Source organism: Perognathus longimembris, chromosome 4 (genome assembly GCF_023159225.1).
Source record: "Perognathus longimembris pacificus isolate PPM17 chromosome 4, ASM2315922v1, whole genome shotgun sequence".
Lineage (NCBI taxonomy): Eukaryota > Metazoa > Chordata > Mammalia > Rodentia > Heteromyidae > Perognathus > Perognathus longimembris.
The window spans coordinates 51,641,038-51,662,368 of record NC_063164.1 but is presented as its reverse complement, the minus strand read 5'-3'; the positions used below and the strand labels follow the sequence as shown (position 1 = coordinate 51,662,368).

The 21,331-nt window shown below is 38.9% G+C and overlaps 1 protein-coding gene across 2 annotated transcripts in view; it reads left to right on the top strand.

The window, feature by feature from the left end:
- The window catches only part of Hat1 (histone acetyltransferase 1), a 36,855-nt gene extending 25,157 nt beyond the window's left edge, over positions 1 to 11,698 (top strand). For both annotated transcript variants that reach the window (XM_048345246.1, XM_048345248.1), the window contains exons 9-11: positions 6,798 to 6,949; positions 9,361 to 9,477; positions 11,260 to 11,698. In XM_048345246.1, coding sequence (XP_048201203.1) covers positions 6,798 to 6,949; positions 9,361 to 9,477; positions 11,260 to 11,427 — 437 coding nt within the window. In that variant the 3' untranslated portion in view covers positions 11,428 to 11,698. The remainder of the gene's footprint in view (positions 1 to 6,797; positions 6,950 to 9,360; positions 9,478 to 11,259) is intronic.
- The last annotated feature ends 9,633 nt before the right edge of the window (positions 11,699 to 21,331 follow it).

Below are 21,331 nucleotides of genomic sequence, written 5' to 3'. Positions count from 1 at the left end.
AGGTTTGAATACAGGCTGGAAATGTGTCCTAAGTAGAGTGCCTGCCTAGCAAGCAGTACCTACTACACACAAAAATATTTGAATATACTAGGGTTGTAGCTCAGTGGCAAAGCATGTGTCTGTCATGCACAATAGCTTCAGTTTGATTCCAAGTGCTAAATATACATAGACACACACAAAACTTTTTTTTTTTTTTTGCCAATCCTGGCCCTTGAACTCAGGACCTGAGCACTGTCCTTTGTTTCGTTTTGCTCAAGGCTAGCACTCTGCCAACTTGAGCCACAGTGCCACTTCTGGCCTTTTCTATATATGTGGTGCAGAGGAATTGAACCTAGGAATTCATGTATATGAGTTGCCACTGGGCTATATATTCAGCCCCACAAAATATTTTGAATGGATCTTTTGTTTTTGTTTGGTTGTTTCTCGGCTGACTGCAACCTACTATTTAAGCCACCCTCAAACTTGTAATCCTGCCTTGGCCTCCTGAGTGCTGGGATTCTAGGCTTGTATTACCACATCCAGGTTGAATATATTTTTCTTTCTAAAACTACAATACTAAGCATGTACTAAAATACTTTTTCATAGTGTTTCAGGATTGATTAATTAATGAATTAATTTTTGTGCAGGTCCTCGGGGCCTTAGTGCTATTCCTTAGCTTCCCCCCCCTCCCCCAAGACTAGTGTTCTACCATCTGAGCCACAGCTCCACTTCAGGCCTTTTTAGTGGTTCATTGGAGATAGGAGTCTCAAGGACTTTCCTGTCCAGGCTGGCTTCAAACCATGATCTTCAGGGCTCAGCCTCCTGAGTGGCTAGGATTATATAGGCATGATCCATCTACACCTGGCTCAGAATTTTATTAATTTCTTTAAAGAATCAAAAAAATACAGAATATGAGACCAGCAAATTATAAATAGGCTAGTGGAAACTTTCCCTAGAATAGTAAATTGTTTGAGTAGATTTATAAAATCTAGAAGGAAAGCGTCTTTGAATTTTTTAGGTTTGCTGCACTGTCCTGTCCTGTGACTGAACACCAGCAAGCATCTTACCACTGAGCTGTGCCCCTGATTCAGCATGTTGTTTTTAAAGGGGAGAGCCACATTTACAGAGTAGAATTATCTTTTCCTCTGGTTGTCCTGCTACTGTTAAGTGGGCTGCACCTTAGGAGATGGAACAGTAATTCGTGAATTTAGGTTATATCAAAAGTTAAAAATTGGGGCTGGGAATATGGCCTAGTGGTAAAGTGCTCGCCTTGTATACATGAAGCCCTAGGCTCGATTCCTCAGCACCACATATATAGAAAAAAGCTGGAAGTGGAGCTGTGGCTTAAGAGGTAGAGTACTAGCCTTGAGCAAAAAGAAGCCAGGGACAGTGCTCAGGCCCTGAGTCCACAGGACTCAGGACTGGCAACAAAAACAAAACAAAGTTAAAAATTATGTGACACTTTTACTAGTTATAAAATTATATCAAAACAGCACAACCATATCACTTATTTTACCTGAGCTGAAGTTGTTTAGCTTCTGTTTAGTTGCAGAGCTTGGACTTGGTGCTACATGAGGAACATTTGGAGGGACTTTAATGTGGAATTCACATAAGTAGTCTTTGTCCTAGTGCCAGCAGGGGTTGTTTCTCTGAAGCCTCTTAACCACTTTCTTCTGTCTACTCTAGCCAGTAAAGTCCTTGATACTTAGCACCAATTAGCAGATAAAGAATTTTATTTCTTAAATCTCAGTGAAGAGTCATCAATAATGGTAGCCTTTATTCGTTGCTATTATTCAGTAGAAACTGAAGTCTAAAGAGAAAAGCTAAACATGCTAAAGGACTTCTGAATTTGACAACTGGGTATTGGCCAGAATTTCTTATTGGTCTTAGCATTGTAAAATACTAAAAATGCTTCTCAGCTGTTCTCATTGAGATGTGTTTCTTCTGGATTTCCATAAGTACTCAGTAAAAAGCAAAAGCAAAAACCCCTGAATTTTCCATTCTTTACTCATTTTAGTTGCTATTTGTATTGACTGGACTTATTTGTTTATTTTGTTTTTTTGCCAATCCTGGGGCTTGAACTCAGGGCCTGAGCACTGTCCCTGAGCTCCTTTTTTTTTTTTTTTTTGCCAGTCCTGGGCCTTGGACTCAGGGTCTGAGCACTGTCCCTGGCTTCCTTTTGCTCAAGGCTAGCACTCTGCCACTTGAGCCGCAGCGCCACTTCTGGCCATTTTCTGTATATGTGGTGCTGGGGAATCGAACCCAGGGCTTCATGTATAGGAGGCAAGCGCTCTTGCCACTAGGCCATATCCCCAGCCCCCTGAGCTCTTTTTTGCTCAAGGCTACCACTCTACCATTGAGTCACAACACTACTTCGGGCTTTTTCTATATATGTGGTTCTGAGGAATCGAACCCAGGGCTTTGTGTATATGAGGCAAGCACTCTACCACTAGGCCATATTCCCAGCCCTGGACTTATTTGATATAGGCAGATATAATATTATAGTCAGCAGCCTAAGTTGGTAGTGATGTAATTGCCACCTTTTTTTTTTTTTTAAGAACTCACTTTTAAAGTAACGGTATTGACAGAGAACACCTTTTTAAAATATATTGTCTTTTTGAGGTTGTCAGTCTCTAAATACATCTCAGTACATGTTGTAGAGATAGAATCAACTATTTGTTTCCTCTAGAATTCTGAGTCACATGTGGCAATAGAAATTGATGTTGCCTAAGATACATATAAACAGACAGCCATATATATGTATTATTAACCCATCAGTAGTATACTGAGAGGAATTATATTTGTGCTTTAAATGTCCCTTGTTCTTGTCCCTTTAATAGAATAGTATATGTGGAATTTTTAGCCCTTTTATTTTTTGAGTTAGGCTTTCATTAGCTTTTCACACACTGGCCTTGATCTCCAAATCATCCAGCCTCCTGCTGAGTAGCTGAGATTGCGATCCTATAGAATATATCCTATGTAAAATAGAATGTATTTTATATATTTCTATATATTCTATACTATTTTTCTATCATAATCATAGTTCACTAATAATGGAGAGGCTTTTAAAAATAATAAATGAAAAGCTGGGTGCTACTGGCTCACACCTGTAATCATAGCTAGTCAGGAGGCTGAGATCTGAGGACTGTGATTCAAAGCTAGCCTGGGCAGGAAAGTTTGTGAGACCCTTCGTTCCAATTAACCACCAGAAAAACAGAAGTGGAGCAAAGCTCAGGGACAGTGGCCAGGTCTTGAGTTCAAGTTCCACGACCACCCCATCCCCCAAGAAAAGATAGGTGAAGGGAGAGGAGGGAAAGGAAGATATTGTCCAAACAGAAAATATACTCTTTACCTGACATACTAACTGTAGGCCCTCTGTATATCAACTTTACAATAACAATACAAAAGATTTTAAAGATAGAAGGACACTTATGTTATTATATGATATATTAAAAAAATTAAAACATTTTAATTTTAGAAATTTTAAAAACTTCCAAAATTTTTAGAAAATTTATTTTCAGAATAATCTCAATTATTGACTATATCTAGATATATGTTTAATCAAATTTCATCTTTATATTGTCTTTGGAGCATAGGATCAAAAGAAGAAAGTTACAAATTATTTAGTGTCTTCATTTGTTCTTTTTTCAGGCCAATACTTCTAGTTAAAGAGCTTAAAGAGTGGTGATATGGCTCCTATTATTAAGCTACAAATAAAATATTACCAATTTAAAATTGTTTATTCAAAATAGGAAGTTTTTGGCATGATTTTTGTGTGAGAAAAAGTACATAAGAATGTGAGATAAATTTTTTGGGGGGTCAGTCATGGGGCTTGAACTCAGGGCCTGGGCACTGTCCCTGAGCTTTATTATTTATTTATTTATTTTATCAAGGTTAGTGCTCTACCACTATGAGCCACAGCTCCACTTCTAGGTTTCTGGTGGTTAACTGGAGATAAGAGTCCCACGGACTTTCCTGCCCAAACTGGCTTTGATTGGAAACACTCAGACCTCAGCCTCCTGTGAGTATCTAGGATTACAGGCATGAGCCATCAGTGCCCAGCTGTGAGATGAATTTTTTTGAATTTTTTCAACTATAATAGGATACTTTTTCTTTTATAAAAGTGTATAAAGTCGCAATTTTTTTATTCACAATAAATTTTATCTTAAAGTCAGTATTAACATTAGAGTTTTGTTTTCTAAATTTCTTTAGAAAGAGGTAGAATTGATAAAACAACTTTGGAACTGGGAGTTACAGATCATTTTAGAGTACTTGCCTAGCAAGTAGGAGGCCCTATGTTTATTCTCCAGCACTGAGGCAAGAGAAGGGGAAAGTTTTAAAACAGTGTTTATGGACTTTAATTTCCATGCCATACAATTCACTGACTTAAAGTACATAGTTCAGTGGTTTCCAGAAAATCTGCAAATATCACCATAGTCCTGTTTTAAAACATTTCATTTCCATCACTACAGAAAGATTACTCGTGTCCATTTGTAGTCAGTCCCCATCCATATACCCAGTCCCCATTGATACCTTTTGATGCATTTTGGCTTAATTATTGTGTAGAAGTAAATTTATCTCTCTTCATTCCAGTTGTCCTAATTCCATTTATTGAAAAATAATAACATTCTCTATTGCAGTGTCTTGGGTCTTTGTTGAAAAATCAGCTGAGCAAGAATATGAAGGTTTATTTCTGTGCTCACTGATGCTACTCTCTGTATATCTTTATGCCAGTATTACACTGTCTCAATTAGATCAGTAAATTTTTTTTTTTTTTTTTTGGCCAGTCCTGCTTGGACTCAGGGCCTGAGCACTGTCCCTGGCTTCTTTTTGCTCAAGGCTAGCACTCTGCCACTTGAGCCACAGCACCACTTCTGGCCATTTTCTGTATATGTGTTGCTGGGGAATTGAACCCAGGGCCTCATGTATACGAGGCAAGCACTCTTGCCACTAGGCCATATCCCCAGCCCACAGATCAGTAAATTTTTAAATTGAGTGTTGTTTTGAAATAACAGTGTGAAGTTTAATGTCCTAATACCCAAGTCAGGTAGTGAGTGCATTTCTATTTGAAAAATATCACCCCACTTCTGGCTTTTGGGAGGTTAATTGGAAATAAAAGTCTCATAGACTTTCCTACAGGGCCTGGCTTTGAACAGTGATTATAGGATCTCATCCTTCTGAGTAGCTAGGACAGGTGTGAGCTACCGACACCTGGCTCAGGCCATCCTAGTAGCCATCCTAGTAGATGTTAAGTGTATCTCCTTGTGGTTTTGATTTGTATTTCCACTTGGTAGCAGTGTTCACCTATCTATGTGCTTATGTCTATTTGTGTATTTACTTGAGAAATGTCTACTTAGAGCCTATATCCATTCCAACCACTGAGCACTGATGGCTAAGAACTAGCTTAGATTTTTGGCTTTCTTTAGTTCAACCTTCCTTACTGGTCAGAAAATGGGAACATAGAGAAGTGAGTTGACTTCCCTAAGGCCTTACATCATTAAGTCACAGAACAGACATTCAACTTTATCATATTCTCTGCCAGTATTATTTCTGCTAGTCATAATGCAATACCAATCTCTTTTGTCACTTAGTCTAATATAGATATAACTGACAAGCATAAAGCAAGATGTTTGATATTCAGAAGCAATGAAGAAATGATCAAAATCATGTCTTACATTCTCCATATTAAAAAATAACTCTGGGGCTGGGGATATGGCCTAGTGGCAAGAGTGCTTGCCTCGTATACGTGAGGCCCTGGGTTCAATTCCCCAGCACCACATATACAGAAAATGGCCAGAAGTGGCGCTGTGGCTCAAGTGGCAGAGTGCTAGCCTTGAGCAAAAAGAAGCCAGGGACAGTGCTCAGGCCCTGAGTCCAAGGCCCAGGACTGGCCAAAAAAAACAAAACAAAACAAAACAAAAAAACTCTGTGAAGGGAAGTTGCTTTGTTTTCTTTAAAATTAGGTAAAAAAATACAGCTTACTTAAAAGCTACTAGACACAAAAGTTTAAATGGATATTGGAACCCTTGTAAAAATGTGCTTACATATGGAATTACTCATCCAAACTTGAATGTCTTGTTTCTAAGCTATTTTAGTTAGAATTAAAACCAAGATGTATGTGATAACATTGCCATTCAAAAAGCTGAGGTTGAAATGAGAGGTACTTACAATTTTTTTTTTTTTTTTCTGATCCTGGAGCTTGAACTCTGGGAGTGGGCACTGTCCCTGAGCTTCTTTTGCTCCAGGCTAGCACTGTACCTTTTTTTTTTTTTTTTTTTGCCAGTCCTGGGGCTTGGACTCAGGGCCTGAGCACTGTCCCTGGCTTCTTCTTGCTCAAGGCTAGCACTCTGCCACTTGAGCCACAGCGCCACTTCTGGCCATTTTCTGTATATGTGGTGCTGGGGAATCGAACCCAGGGCCTCATGTATACGAGGCAAGCACTCTTGCCACTAGGCCATATCCCCAGCCCAGCACTGTACCTCTTGAGCCACGGTGTCACTTTCGGCTTTTTCTGAGTAATTTATTGGCGATAAGAGTCTCATAGACTTTACTGCCTGGGCTGGCTTCGAACAGGGATCCTCAGATCTCACTCATGGGTAGCTAGGTTTATAGGCATGAACCACCAGCACCCAACACAAATAAATATCTTCACAAAAATATACTTGTGATTTTATTTGGCAAAGATAATTGTTTTAAGAGGTAATCATATCATGTCATTTTTGTAGATTTGTAATTTTCTATCCTAAAATACATTGAGAGAACAAATCATGATAGAGTTATGTTGGATAAGGGAGTGTTATTCTGCTTTATTTCATTAGCGGAAGATCCATCCAAAAGCTATGTGAAATTACGAGACTTTGTGCTTGTGAAGCTTTGTCAAGATATGCCCTGTTTTTCCCGGGAAAGGCTAATGCAAGGATTTAATGAAGATATGGCGATACAAGCACAGCAGAAGTTCAAAATCAATAAGGTATTTTTGTTCTGAAGGAGGAGAGCATTTAAATTTTAAATATTTTTACTAGCTTAAAGGTATTATAAAAATAAGAACACATGTATGATCTTGGTACCAGTGGCTCATACCTCTGATCCTTAGCTGCTTAGGAGGCTGAGCTCTGAGGATCATGGTTTGGTGCTAGCCTGGGTAGGAAAGTTTGTAAGACTCTTATCTCCAATTAAGCACCATAAAGCTGGAAGTGGAGCTATGGCTCAAATGGTAGAGCAGTAGCCTTGAGCAAAAAAGGAAAGGGGCAGTGCCCAGGCCTTGAGTTTGAGCCCCAGGACCAACACACACGCACGCACGTTAAGAATACAGTCTGAAGCTAGACTTTCCAGATCCAAACCTAGATTGCTATACTAAATGTAAAGATGTAAGATTACACCATACAATGGTTACACTCCTAGAGACAGTGTTGGTAGAGAGAGGGGCTGAAACTTATACATTTGTTTAATTTTTAAAGAGGTAAATATCTCAAGATAGGAATAGAAAAATAATGGAGTTCAGAAAAGGGAGTTATAAACAAGAATATACTTCATGGGGAAAATAGCATTTGATCTAGACCTTGAAGAATAAGGTAGCATTTGGATTATAAAAGTATGTGGCAACCACTGAAGCCAACCTCCAGTCCAGCCTTTTCTTTTTGTGCCAGTATCGGGACTTTGGTTCTCACTTGGCCTTTTCATTCAAGGCTGGCATTCATTCCACCACTTAAGCCACAGCTCCACTTCCAACTTTTTCCTGGATATAAGGTCAGACCTAAGAGTCTTGTGGACTTTCCTGCTTAGGGTGGCTTCAAAATGCAGTCTTCAAATCTCAGCCTTCTGAGTAGCTAGGATTATAGTCATGAGCTACAGTGCCTGGCTAGTGCAGTGTTTTTTGGTGGTTAATCAGAGTTAGTATCGTTGACCTTTCTGCATAGCTTAGCTTTGAACCATGATCCTCAGATACCAGTCTTCTGAGTATCTAAGGTTACAGGCATGAGTATTTGGTGCCTGGCTCACATTATTTTTAATTATGCCCTTTTTTAGTGGGGGGTGGGAGGGGTGAGGGAGTCAAATTCTGAAAGGGCTACTGAGCTCATTATAATATGGATCCTACCTACCTTGCTGTACCTTCAACTTCCTGCCACTTCCCTATATTCTCTTGCTTTATAGAACTTGTTGCCATTTCCCAGCTATGCTACAGTTTTCTTCTGTGTTCTTTCACATGTACCATACCCAGTGCTCCCATTTCATTGTTCTTTTGCTGGGGGCAGAGGGTGTTTTCAGTATTTTTTTTCCTTTGAGACAGAGTCTTGTGTAGCAAAAGTTGTCCTCAAATTTAAAATCCAAGTGCCTCAGACTCCTGACTGCCGGGATTAGAGTTGTGTACCATACCACCAGTTTATACGGCTTCCTTTATTGAGAACACTTCCTTTTTTGTTTGCCTGGCCATGTAGTGCTCAGTTTTCCAGACTCAGCTCTCATATTCTTTCTAGGAGGTTAGTGCATCTTCCTAGCCTTCTTACACTCACTTCCCTACCAGAATAAATACACAAGCAAAGTAACAAACAGAAAAACCATGTTTCTTTAGCTTCCTACTAGAACTCCCTGATTTCTCCTAGTGTTCCCTTGACCACTTTTTCTCTGTCTCAGAACCCAGGATCTTGTGCTCTACTATTTAGCTATGTCTCCCTCCAACCCCCTGTCCTTTTTGTCTCCCCTTTAACGGTCACTGTGTTGTAGAGTCTGACCACTCTAAATTTATTTTTATTAAGTAGTGTACAAAGGGGTTTCAATTCCAGAAGTCAGGTTATGAGTACAGCGCATCTTGATCAGTGTGTCACTCCTTTCACCATTCTCCTCCATCTTTCCCCATCCCATTCCTAAAGGATAGTTTACTTAGGGGGAGGAGTCCAGTGGTGTAACTCCTTTGAATAGCTAACAAACTGCTTAACAAAATGAATTCCAGGAAGCTGAAACATGTTCAGAGTGGAGCTAATGAATGGAGAGAGGAGGGATAAACAAATACAGTCATTATATTTAGTAATTTACTTTTAAAACTCAAATTTATATCTATATATAATCTTACATTCCTATTTAAGAATGAGATACGTAGCTGGGCACCGATGGCTCACACCTGTAATCCTAGCTATCCAGCTACTCTAGGTATGTCTCTGACTCTTCCCTATACTCTCTGGCTGTACATATTTCTGTCATTAAATGAACCATCCTCAGTATTTTGTGTTCCTCATTAGACTGCTAATTCCTTGTGTGTAGATTCTTTCATTGCTTTTTCCCTAGTATTCAGCACAATTTATTGCCCATATTAGATAATATATTCTGTGTTCTCTGAAAAAGTATTACTTATTTTATTTGAAAATATTCATATTTTTCTTTTTTAAGCAACATACTAGACGTGTTTATGAAATTCTTCGACTTCTGGTAACTGACATGAGTGATGCTGAGCAATTCACAAGCTATGAAATGGATATTAAAAGAAGACTAATTGGCCCATATAAGGTAGGACTTTCAAAAGTCTTAAGCATTTATATGCTTGTCACTGTTTAAAACAGAAAGCAAGTATATGCCAGGATATGAATAGAGTATAGATCACTTTACTTAAATTAACTTAAAGTGAAAATATTCTGTCCATTATAGAAGTCCTCCTTCATAATATTCCTACTTAAACTCTGAATGTTTTGTAATCACTTAAGAACCAATCCAAGATATAGTCTATCATGATTTTTGTTGTTGTTCATTTGGTGGGGGGCAGAGATGAAGAGTTGATATTTCTAACTGTTAAGAGTTTGAATTGAGATTGGGCAAATTATTTCATTCCTTTATCCCTGTTTTCCTCCATGTAATACTTATCTCAGAACTGTTAGGATTACTCAAATTAATTTATGTTATTACTCATCTCCATGTAAAGTCAACTCTATCATTATATAAATAAAACAATAGATAGGATAATCTAGAACATTTTATCCTAAATATATGAATGTTTTATATACTGTAGTGGTGCCACCTACCTAAAATTAAAATCTTCCTGTTATTCTTAGTGTTTTATCCTCTAAACCTAACCTGTACATATCCTTATAAAAATGAGGAGGGTTTAATAAGATACTTTATAGTTAAAATTTAGTAGAAACTCAGTAATACATGGTAGTTAACATATACTATTTAGGCCAGGCATCAGTACCTCACACTGTAATCTTAGCTGCTTGGGAGACTGAAAAATGGGAGGATAGTGGTTTTAGGCCAGCCTCAGCTGGCCTAAAGTCTGGCCAGAAAAGTCTGTGATACTCCAACCCTTCCTCCCCCCCCCCCACCCCCAAAAAGAGGCTAGAAAATGACTCATTGGCTACGCCTGTTGATACCAGAGGTGAGAAGCCTAAAATTAGGTGGATTGCAGCAAAGGGATAGACGCATGGCTCGTAGGTATCTTGCCAAGCTAGCAAGTAGGAGTACTGCCAAAATAAAAAAAATTTAATAAATAAGTGAAAAGTATATATATATGTACTATTTAAATATAATAGTTTTTTATTTACCTCTCTGAAGTTTGCTAAAGTTAGTATGTCCATAAATACATCATTTGTTAAGATATCCTAGAAATAAGCAGAATGCCAGCTTGGAATTTTAAATTAATCTAATTAGGTCAGGGGAATGTACTTTAGTGGTTCTGCACTTGTTCTACATTTCATATCAGTTGTCTTCAGTTGATATATTTATTAAAGAAATGTTTTAGGCTGGGAACATGGCTAGTGGTAGAGTGCTTGCCTAGCATGCACAAAGCCCTGGGTTCAATTCCTCAGTACCACATAAACAGAAAAAGCCAGAAGTGGCACTGTAGCTCAAGTGGTAGAGTGCTAGCCTTGAGCAAAAGAAGCTCAAGGACAGTGCCCAGGTCTGGAGTTCAAGCCCCAGGACTGGCAAAAATAAAGAAGAAAGAAAAATGTTTTCCCACACTGAGCATGAGAGTTTTGCTGGCTTCATACATGTTAGGCAAGCACTCTGTCACAAACTGTATACCTCCTTTCCTGGCCAGTTATATTATGGTTTGGAGCAGGCTACTGGTCACCAGTTTGTATTTACTATCATTTGACATAAATACCAAATCTTCTTATGTTAACCCCTTCTACGGTGTTTATAATTCATAGTTATCTTTATGTTTAAGTTTCCCTAAGAAATAATCGTATAAAACAAGTTTCGGCATATTCTTTCTTTTTATATTGAAGACTTAAAATCATAAGAATGTAAAAAATGTATCTGCTTTCTTCTAACGAATAATTGTTTCTTACTTAGAAAAAGCAGAGGGATCTTGCTAAAATGAGAAAATGTCTCAGACCAGAAGAACTGACAAATCAGATGAACCAGATAGAAATTGAGCTGCAACATGAACAGCTGGAACAAAGCTTTCAGGAACTAGTAGAAGATTACAGACGTGTTATTGAACGACTTGCTCAAGAGTAAGATTGTACTACTCTGAACAGGATGCTTGCAATTTTCTGTACATTGTGCTGTGACAAACCTATGATGATTTTAATATTAATATCTTGTAACATTTTACTTACATTAAGAGTTGTCTATGTTATGTTTAGTTGAATATTTTCTTTCAGAGAGATTGTATATTTTAAAATACTGTCTAGAGTCTATGAGCATATATTGCGTTAAATGATAATTCTGAAATACCACTGCAATGGCTTTTATTCTTTAACAGTATAATAAATGATTAGTTGTGATATGTTAAAGTGTGAATGGTTCTTAAATATTTACAATAAACTTTTTCAGCCTTATTTTAAAAAAATGTTAGATTTTAGGCAGGTGTAGTGGCTCAAGCTTGTAATCCCAGCTACTTGGGAGTCAGAGATGCAGGATCACATCTCAAGGCCAGCCCAGCTATATAAGTATCAACTTGATCTCAACCAACAACTGGGCTCAAGCCATCCTCCAGTCCTTTATTAGGTCTTTTTTACCCAGGACCTACCTGGGACTACATGGCTGGGATGATTGCAGCCTGGGGCAAGATGATAATAAAAGTCTTAAAATCTAGCCAGGTATAGTGGCTCTCCCTTGTAATTTCAGCTACTCAGGAGGTAGAGATCTGGAGGATCTCAATTCAAGGCCAACCTGGGCAAAAAGGTAGAGCCCATCTAAAGCAACTAGCTGAGTATGGTGTACCTACACAGCATATTGGAGTACAATCTTGAATTCAAGACCATCATAAATTTTAAAAGATTTTATCACAAAACCAAAAACAATTTTTACATAGTATTACAAAGATGCATACCTGTCACAATTTGCTATAAAGTTACTAAGATGTTGAAGTTCAAGAAGTCGAGTAATAATTGTTTAATATAGTCTTATTTCTAAGGAAATAAGAGTATAAATACAGAATCTTTGTAAAAGTGAATGCTTGAGTTGGGTGCCAGTGGCTCATGGATGTAATCCTAACTACTCAGGAGGGTGAAATCTGAGGATCACGGGCCAAAGCCAGCTCGGGCAGAAAGGGCAGAAAGTCCTCATGGGACTCTTATCTCCAATTAACCACTCAAAAACTGAAAGTGGTGCTGTAGTTCAATTGGTAGAGCACTAGCTATGAGCACAAAGAGGTTCAGGGACAGAGCCCAGGCCCTGAGTTCAATTCCCACAACCAATAACAACAAAGAAGTAAATGCTTGAAATAAAGTGTGCTGGTAAACCAGGTATTGTATAACATTTGAATAGGATCTGACTTGGACTTTACTTTTAAAAGCCTGACTTGTTTGATACTTGGGGCCAACTCTCAACATGAACAAGCACAGTCTTGTTCTTAGATCAACTTCCTGTGAGAAAAACCTCTCAAGACAGGTAATCCATAGCCTTTGGACAAAATAGTTGTGGCCAACAACATACCAATAGCACTAAGCTATCTCCTTAAAATGGAGATGGAAAAGCTTCAAACCATCTCATTTCAGAAGCTTGTCTGTAGATAAAACTTGATATCTCTGAGGTTATTTGTATGTACACTGTTTTCTTTTTTATTACAAATTTTTTAATTTTTATTGTCAGGGTGATGTACAGAGGGGTTATAGTTACATTCATAAGGTAATGAGTACATTTCTTGTCATACTGGTTATCCCTTCCCTCATTTTTCTCCTACCTTCCCTCTCTCCAACCCCCCCCCATACTGTTTTCTACATTTTAGCATGAATTAGTTCAAAGTCTTTTCTAATACTATGAGAGAAACTTGTCTTCCATCTGAATTGGCTAATAATTTTGAAATTTGTCATATTGATACTTTTTTTGAAGAAAAAAATACAATCTAAACAGTTTTCTGGCAAGGTAATTTTTGGGTAAAAAACCAATAGAATCATTTCCCTACCCTTTGTGTGTGTGTGTGTGTGTGTGTGTGTGTGTGTGCCACTACTAGGGCTTGAACTTGGAGCCTGGGTGCTGTCCCTTGAGCTTTTTGCTCAAGGCTGGTGCTCTTCCATATGAAGCACACCTCCACTTCCAGCATTTTGGTGGTAATTGGAGATAAGTCTCAGGGACTTTTCGAAATCCTCAGATCTTGACCTGAGTAGCTAGGATTACAAGCATGAGCTTGCTACCCATGCATGGCAGCGAAGCCTATTTTTTAAAAAAGCAAGTTAATGGATTTAAGACCTAGCTTAGCATTCATCTTTGGGACTCTATAAAGGCTGTAGCTTCATTCTAAGTCAGAATAAGTTATTTGTGTGTGTGTGTGTGTGTGTGTGTGTGTGTGTGTGTGTGTGTGTGTGTCTCCTGGGTCTTTAACTCAGGGTTTGGGCAGTGTCCCTTAGCTTTTGCTTAAGGTTAGCACTCTGCCACTTGAGCTGCAGTTCTAGTTCCTGCTTCTTTTGGGTAGTTTGAAAATAAGAGTCTGGTGGACTTTTCTGCCCAAGCTGTCTTCGATCTGTAACCCTCAGGTCTCAGCTTCCTGAGTAATTACATCAGTGCTCAGCTTCTGTTTTGATTTTTTGAAACTTTTTGTATAGCCCAGGATGACTTTGAACTTGGGATCTTTCTGCCTCTACCTCAGTAGTAAGATCGTAGGTGTATACCATCACAACCTATTTAGACTTATACCTTGAAGAGTAGTTAAGTATCAGGATTGAGGTATAGCATAGTGTATGAACACTAAAATAGCCAGTCACTGGTCACTCACCACCTCGTGGACTTAGTCTTCATACACAAACACCTTTTTTTACCTTTGTGTTCTTCCCTTCTACTACTCTTAATTTACTTTTTCCATATCCTCTACAAGTGACATTCCTTTCAAGCATCAGTTCTTATCTCTAAAAATGAGATTCTTCTAGAATGAGTTTCACCTCCCTCTGTTCTGAGATCTGTGCTTATCCTTTTCAGATTTTTTTTCCAGACCGATATATTTAATAAATGAATAAGTGAAGTCTTACCCACAGATTGTAAAATATTTACTTCTTGAAATTCAAGTAGTGACAGAGCACTTGCCTCCCAGCTTCCCATGCATAATGCCCCAGGAACCTCCCTTACCTACATTTATAAACTGGGCATGGTGGTACATATCTGCAGTCTCAAACTACTTGAGAAGCAGAGGCAGGAGGATTACAAAATTGAGACCAGGGGCTGGGAATATGGCCTAGTGATAGAGTGCTTGCCTTGTATACATGAAGCCCTGGGTTTGATTCCTTAGCACCACATATATAAAGAAAAAGCCAGAAGGGGTGCTGTGGCTCAAGTGGCAGAGTACTGGCCTTGAGCAAAAAGAAGGCAGGGACAGTGCTCAGGCCCTGAGTTCAAGTGCCAGGACTGGCAAAAAAAAAAAAAATTGGAACCAGCTTAGGCCATATAGAGACACCTATTAGACCTTATTTCAAAAACAAAAGAGTTGAAGGCATGACAATGGTAGAGGGCTTGCCTGAGTTTAAAACCCATTACCATTAAACAATACAATCCCTTGCTAGTCAGGAGGCTGAGGATCACAGTTCAATCTGGGCAGGCAAATCAGAGATTTATAATAAACCAACAAAAAGCCAGGAGTGGAAGTGTGGCTCAAGTGGTAGAGCTCTAACGTTAAGTGAAAAACTAGGCCCTGAGTTCAAGCTCCAGTACTGGCACTAAAAAATAAAATCCTCTATTATTGGAGATTTCTGGGGAGGCCTTTGCCTTGGATTACTGTGTGTGCCTGGGCTGACCTATTAACATGACCGTACTTGCAGATCCTGCATCCCAATTGGAAAAATTTCCTCTGAGTGTTATGCCAACCATTTCAGTGGGCAACAGCTGTGAAAAGCAGGGTTCTCCATGAACTTGAGGAACATGACTATCTACAATTAAAGGGGGAGGGCAACAGCTGCACAGAGGTTTTCTGTGGCATCCATCTTTTGGCAGCTGCTCCTGGATTAGCATCCTTTGTCGGATGATCCTCAGATCTTTGATGTTGCTGCAGTGGACATGGCCCGGTACTGCTGTGGCTCTTGTACTGTCATGGTCCCAATTAAGTGATAATAGAAGTCCTTTTCTGCTCTTCCTGCTGCCATGCATCACACTCCCTAAAAACATGATGTAAAAGTCAGGGACTTTCTTCATATTGGCTTCCCTTGGCCTCAGATTTGTCATTGTCAAAATCCTGCTCAGAAATGGTAGAGGGGTGGAAGGGTGTTGTGGAGTTGAAGCCTAGGAAAGAAGTATCTGGAGAATGCTCATTTCCTCTGTCACCTTCACCCTCTAGCACATAGCTCAGGTACCTTTTGGCATTGGAGACCATCTGCTGGCTGGAATTCCCTTGTTTCTTCTGAGAGGACCAATCCATTCTAGCTGTCTGAGCATTGTGTGCTCTTGGGAAACTCTCCTTGGCATAGCTGGCAGCTGCAGCCAGAACATCTGGTTGCTGAAAGGTAGATTGGATTGATATTTCCATGTAGCAAACATCCTATGTCTCTCTTCAGATGGGAGTTTGGTTCTCTTATTTTGGAACCAGTTACTAATTACATGCACTGAACAATGGAATTTTTCGCCAGTTCTCTGCTTGTAAAATCAGGGTACGGTATTTTATAGCTTGCAAAGTTCTTGTAGTTATTCCTTAGTAAATTTGTGTCGGTATTTTGTGCATCCTTTTTCTCTTTGGGCCACTTTTGTCATTGGGACCTCGTTCACCATTAGAAGCCATGGAGGAATTCATCTGTGGGATGGAGGCCTGGCTCAAGTGGTAGAGGGCTGGTCCTTAGCAGACGTCTAATCCATGGCCTTTTAGATCTTTTCCTCTGACCTGGCATATATACTCACATGTGGTATGTATCCTGTATTGTATATATCCTGTGTGGTGTGTGTACATGTCTATGTATACATAAATTTTAACTTACAGATATAAATTATACTTGTGGTTTACTATACTAAGATGTGGTATATCTAGAAAAGAATTTTTTTTTGTCTAGGACTCAAACTCAGTACCTGAGTGAACTTTTGCTCATTGGCTGGTCCTTTACTACCTGAGCCATGCCTCTAAACCCAATAAAGAATTTTTCTAAATCTCACATGAAAATCCATAGTTTTCTGTATGACATAGTTTGTGAAGAAAAAATACTGCATGTCCTCAGTTATCTCCAAATTTTAAGGACCTTGGTTTGTTTGACCAAGCCTTGCCTATGTGGCCACAGGCATGTGGCAACAGAAAAGCATTCAGAGAGGCAGCGCTGCTGGCTTTGAAGATAGAGGGAAGGAACACACAAGTCAGCAAAACAGGTGGTCTGCAGGAGCTGGTGAAGACAAAAAAACAGATTTCCCCAAGAGAGCCTTGAGAAAGGACAAGAACCCTACTGACACCTAAATTTTAGTGAATAGTTTTACTGTTGGGTTTCCAACTCAAAAAAAAGACAATTGATGGATTTGCTTTTGTTTTATATTTATTTTATTTGTTTGCTTTTTGTTGTTGGTCATTGTACTTTGCTCTCAGGGCCTGGGTATACTGTGCTGAGATTTTTTGCTCAAGGCTAACAGTCTACCACTTTGATCCACAGAACCACTTCCAGTTTTCTGGTGGTTAGAGATAAGAATCCAATGGAGTTTCTTGCCTAGTGTGGATTTGAACCATGATCCTCAGATCTTAGCCTCCTGAGTAGCTAGGATTACAGGCATCAGCCCTTGGCACCCAGCAATTGATTTATTTTAAGCCACCAAATATGTACTAAAAGTGACAGAAGTAATAGAAGAATAAAATAAGTGAAGAGAGGAAGGGTAGACGAATACATAATATTCAATGTATATATGTAAAAGTGGAACTAGGAAAATTGAAGGGATGGGTGGAATTGAGAAAGATGGGAGAGAATGGTGAAAGGGGTGACACTGATTGAAATGCATTGTACTCATAAACTGACATGTTGAGCAACCTTTTGTTCAACTATTTAAAGATAATAAAAAATAAATATTTTAGATCTTGAAAAAAAAAGCCTTGCCTAGTCTGAAGACTTCGTTTGGTTTTTTGGTCCAACACTATCCTTGCCTAGAGATAGTACTGCCTAGAGATATCCATGCCAGAGAAGAACCATCAGCAAAGCCCCCTGAGAATGGCTAGAACTGTAGATCTGTGATGTCACCTAATTGCTTATACTTATCCTTGGTGAATTTAATAGCCATTTAACAATAATAATACTGATATTAGGAAGTACCTATAATTCTTATTTTTGCATTTGTACAGTATCTATATATACATGGAACTTAGTAATGTGTGTGTGTGTGTTTAGTATTTTCTTTTTAACAAATATTTCTGTTACTCAAGAGTCTCAAAGAGGGCTGTGACTATCTATGGCTTAGCGATAGAGTGCTTGCCTTGCATGCATGAAGCCCTAGGTTCGATTCCTTAGCACCACATAAACAGAAAAAGCCAAAATAACACTGTGGTTCAAGTGGTAGAGTGCTAACCTTGAGCAAAAAGAAGCCAGGGACAGTGCTCAGGCCCTGAGTCCCAAGCCCCAGGACTGGCAAAAATAAATAAATAAATAAATACATACATACATACATACATACATACATAAAAGTCTCAAGGACTTCCCTGCCTGGGCTGGCTTCGAACTGTGATCCTCAGATCTCAGACTCCTGAGTAGCTAGTCTGAGTAGCCACCAGTACCCAGCTGATACCTAAAACATTTTTTAAGTTAATTTACTTTATTGTTATAAAGGTAATGTACAGAGGGATTACAATTACATAAGTCAGGTATTAATGCTTTTTGTTATTGTTGTTTTCCTTTTTTTTTTTGCCAGTCCTGAGATTTGAACTCGGGGCCTGAGCACTGTCTCTGGCTTCTTTTTGCTCAAGGCTAGCACTTGAGTCACAGCTCCCCTTCTGGCTTTTTCTATATATATATGTGGTACTAGGGAATTGAACCCAGGACTTAATGTGTATGAGGCAAGCACTCTACCTAGAGGCCATATCCCCAGCCCCTACATAAGTCAGGTAATAAGTATATTACCTTTCATACAGTGTCTTCTGTTCCTTCATTCTATCCCAGTCCTCCACCCATGAATTGTATAGTTCACTTCCATCAGTGTCCAGTGTGCTCCACTGCTAGACTTTCTCACCCTTTGTCCCTCAAGTTCTTAGCCCTCCTCCCAACCAACCTTATCGTTTGCTGTCCATAAGACTTCCATTCAAAAGTAGGCCATTAGTAGTTTCAGAGGAGTCAAAAGTTACATGTAGGGCGGGGTGTAGCTCAGATGAGGCACCTGCCTCATAAACAAGGTCTAAGTGCAAACTTTTGTACATACTAGTTAATAATAAAATAGACCACATGTATTTTATGCATTTATGACACATTTTAATTTTTTGACATTACTATATGGTTCATCAAGTGATTTCCAAATTGGCACATATAAAAAAAGTTTATGTATGAATAGATGCTTTCAATTCACAGTCATATTCAAGGTTTAACTATATACATTTCTAATGTAACATTTGGCTAACCAACCATACTGTATATTTAAAGATTGAACAATATCTTCAAAGTTCTGATGCAAAGTTGTTTTGAGTCTAGCCTCTTCTACCCAAATGAGTGTGAAGTTAAAATAAAGTTGATTTTTTAGCAAGTTAAGAAACCAGAAAACTTATACTTTTTCAGATCTATGGTTTTTGTAGCAAAGCTCATGTAAGATAAGGAGTAAAACAATAGCAAAGTGGGGCCTAAGGATGTGTGTAGTTCAGTGGTAGAGCAATGTCTCACACACATCATTCTGGGTTCAATATTCAGCATTTAAAAAAAAAGTAAAATCTGATTCTAGTAAGGAATCTCAGGATGGCAACTGTCTAAGGAAATAATTGACTCAAATTGGAATAAGAAATAACAAACTCCAGGGGAGAAAAGTCTGCAAGAGAGTCAATGTCCAACTATAAAAAAGTACAGTTGGCATGGCTTTGAGCAGTAACTCAAACAAAATAAAGTTGTTGAGTCCCTGGGGTCATGCTGGAAAAAGTTTAGGATGGGGGTGGCTACTGCCTTTCATCTTAAATCTTGTTATAATTACACAAGTTTGAGGGTTTTTTTTAACTACATATGTTGCCTTAACGTAAAATTTTTATTTAACTAATATTACAGCTGGGTGTTGGTGGTTCACTTGTAATCCTAGCTACTCAGGAGGCTGAGATCTGAGGATGTGGTTCAATCCAGCCCAGGCAGGAAAGTGTGTGAGACTCTTATCTCTAATTACCCAACAGAAAACTGGAAGTGAAGCTGTGGCTCAAAGTGGTAGAAGTGCTAACCTTGAGTAAAAGAGTGCAGGGACAGTGCATAGGCCCTGAGTTCAAACCCCACAACCAACAAAAAATAATAATATGACAGTATTGTTGAGCAACTGATCTCCATGATTTTCAAACAGTAAGCAATAGGGAAAAAAAAATGGCTGTATTGCTGTTTGAACTCAGGACCTTGTGCTTGATAGACCAGCTAAATCAAAGTTGGGTTTTTTTTTTGTTTCTGAAGGAGATAAGTGGAGACTTTCAAAGAGATTGTGCCATATTGAGATTGTGCCTCATAAACAAGGTGGAATTTGCCAAAACAGTGAAGAGGTTTCTTAAGGGAAAAAAAAAAAAATAGTAATATGTAGTTCTTTTACTTGGAAACTGAGTCACAAAGGAATCCATTTACCATGCATTTTATTTGGCAAAGAACTAATGGGAAACTGCTACCAAAAACCAATCATCTCCATCTTTGATACCCTAATACTATGAGTCAACAAACACTACACAACCAGAGCTCTGAAAATTCACATAATTTGGAGGCACTCCATTAAGCGTGTGGAGAAATATAATCCAATAAAATATAGTCCTATCATTTATGAATATCTGATAAGCTACTTTATGACACAAGTGTTGATACAGTGTTGATATGTTATATATAAATATATAACATACATAAATATATAAATAAATATAAACATATATATATAAACGTGTGTGTGTGTATGTGTGTGTTGTAGTACTGAGGCTGTTTGTAGTACTGAGGCAAGGTTCAGCCTTGTGCTTGCTAGGCAGGTATTCTACCACTTGAACCACACCCCAGCCCTCTTTTTTTATGTAGGGTCTCAAGTTTTTGCCTAGGCAAGCCTGGACCATAATCCTACATATATCTCCCTTATAGCTAGGGTCACAGATATGAACCACCACATGGTTTATTTGTTGAGGTGGGGTCTCACTAGTGTTTTGTCCAAACTGGCCTTGAGCTGAGATCTTTCCAAGCAGATGGGATTATAGACATGAACCACTACACCAGGCCATAAAATGTACTTTTTTAAATCTCTAGTTTTATTGTACTGTACACAGACATGTAAAAGGATCAGTCTTCCTTCTTACAACCTCCCTAGAATTCAGTGTCTTTATGTTAGGATTTGAAGAGTAGGGTTAAAGTTGGAGTAGATAGTTTTCTAGTTCTTTTTTTTTTTAAATTTTGGCCATTCCTGGGCCTTGGACTCAGGGCCCGAGCACCATCCCTGGCTTCTTCCCCCTCAAGGCTAGCACTCTGCCACCTGAGCCACAGCGCCCCTTCTGGCCGTTTTCCATATATGTGGTGCTGGGGAATCGAACCGAGAGCTTCATGTGTAGGAGGCAAGCACTCTTGCCACTAGGCCATATTCCCAGCCCCAGTTTTCTAGTTCTTCAACTATATTCTCCACCATCTTTTAATAATTTTAATTTTCACTTTTAAAAATTTATTTATTTCAGTCCTGGGCTTGAACATTCGGCCTGGGCACTGTCCCTGAGCTTTCGTGCTCAAGGCTAGTGCTCTGCTCACTTCTGGCTTTTTTGTGGCTTATTAAAGCTAAGAGTCCAGGGCTGGGAATATGGCCTAATGGCAAGAGTGCTTGCCTTGTATACATGAAGCCCTGGGTTCGATTCCCCAGCACCACA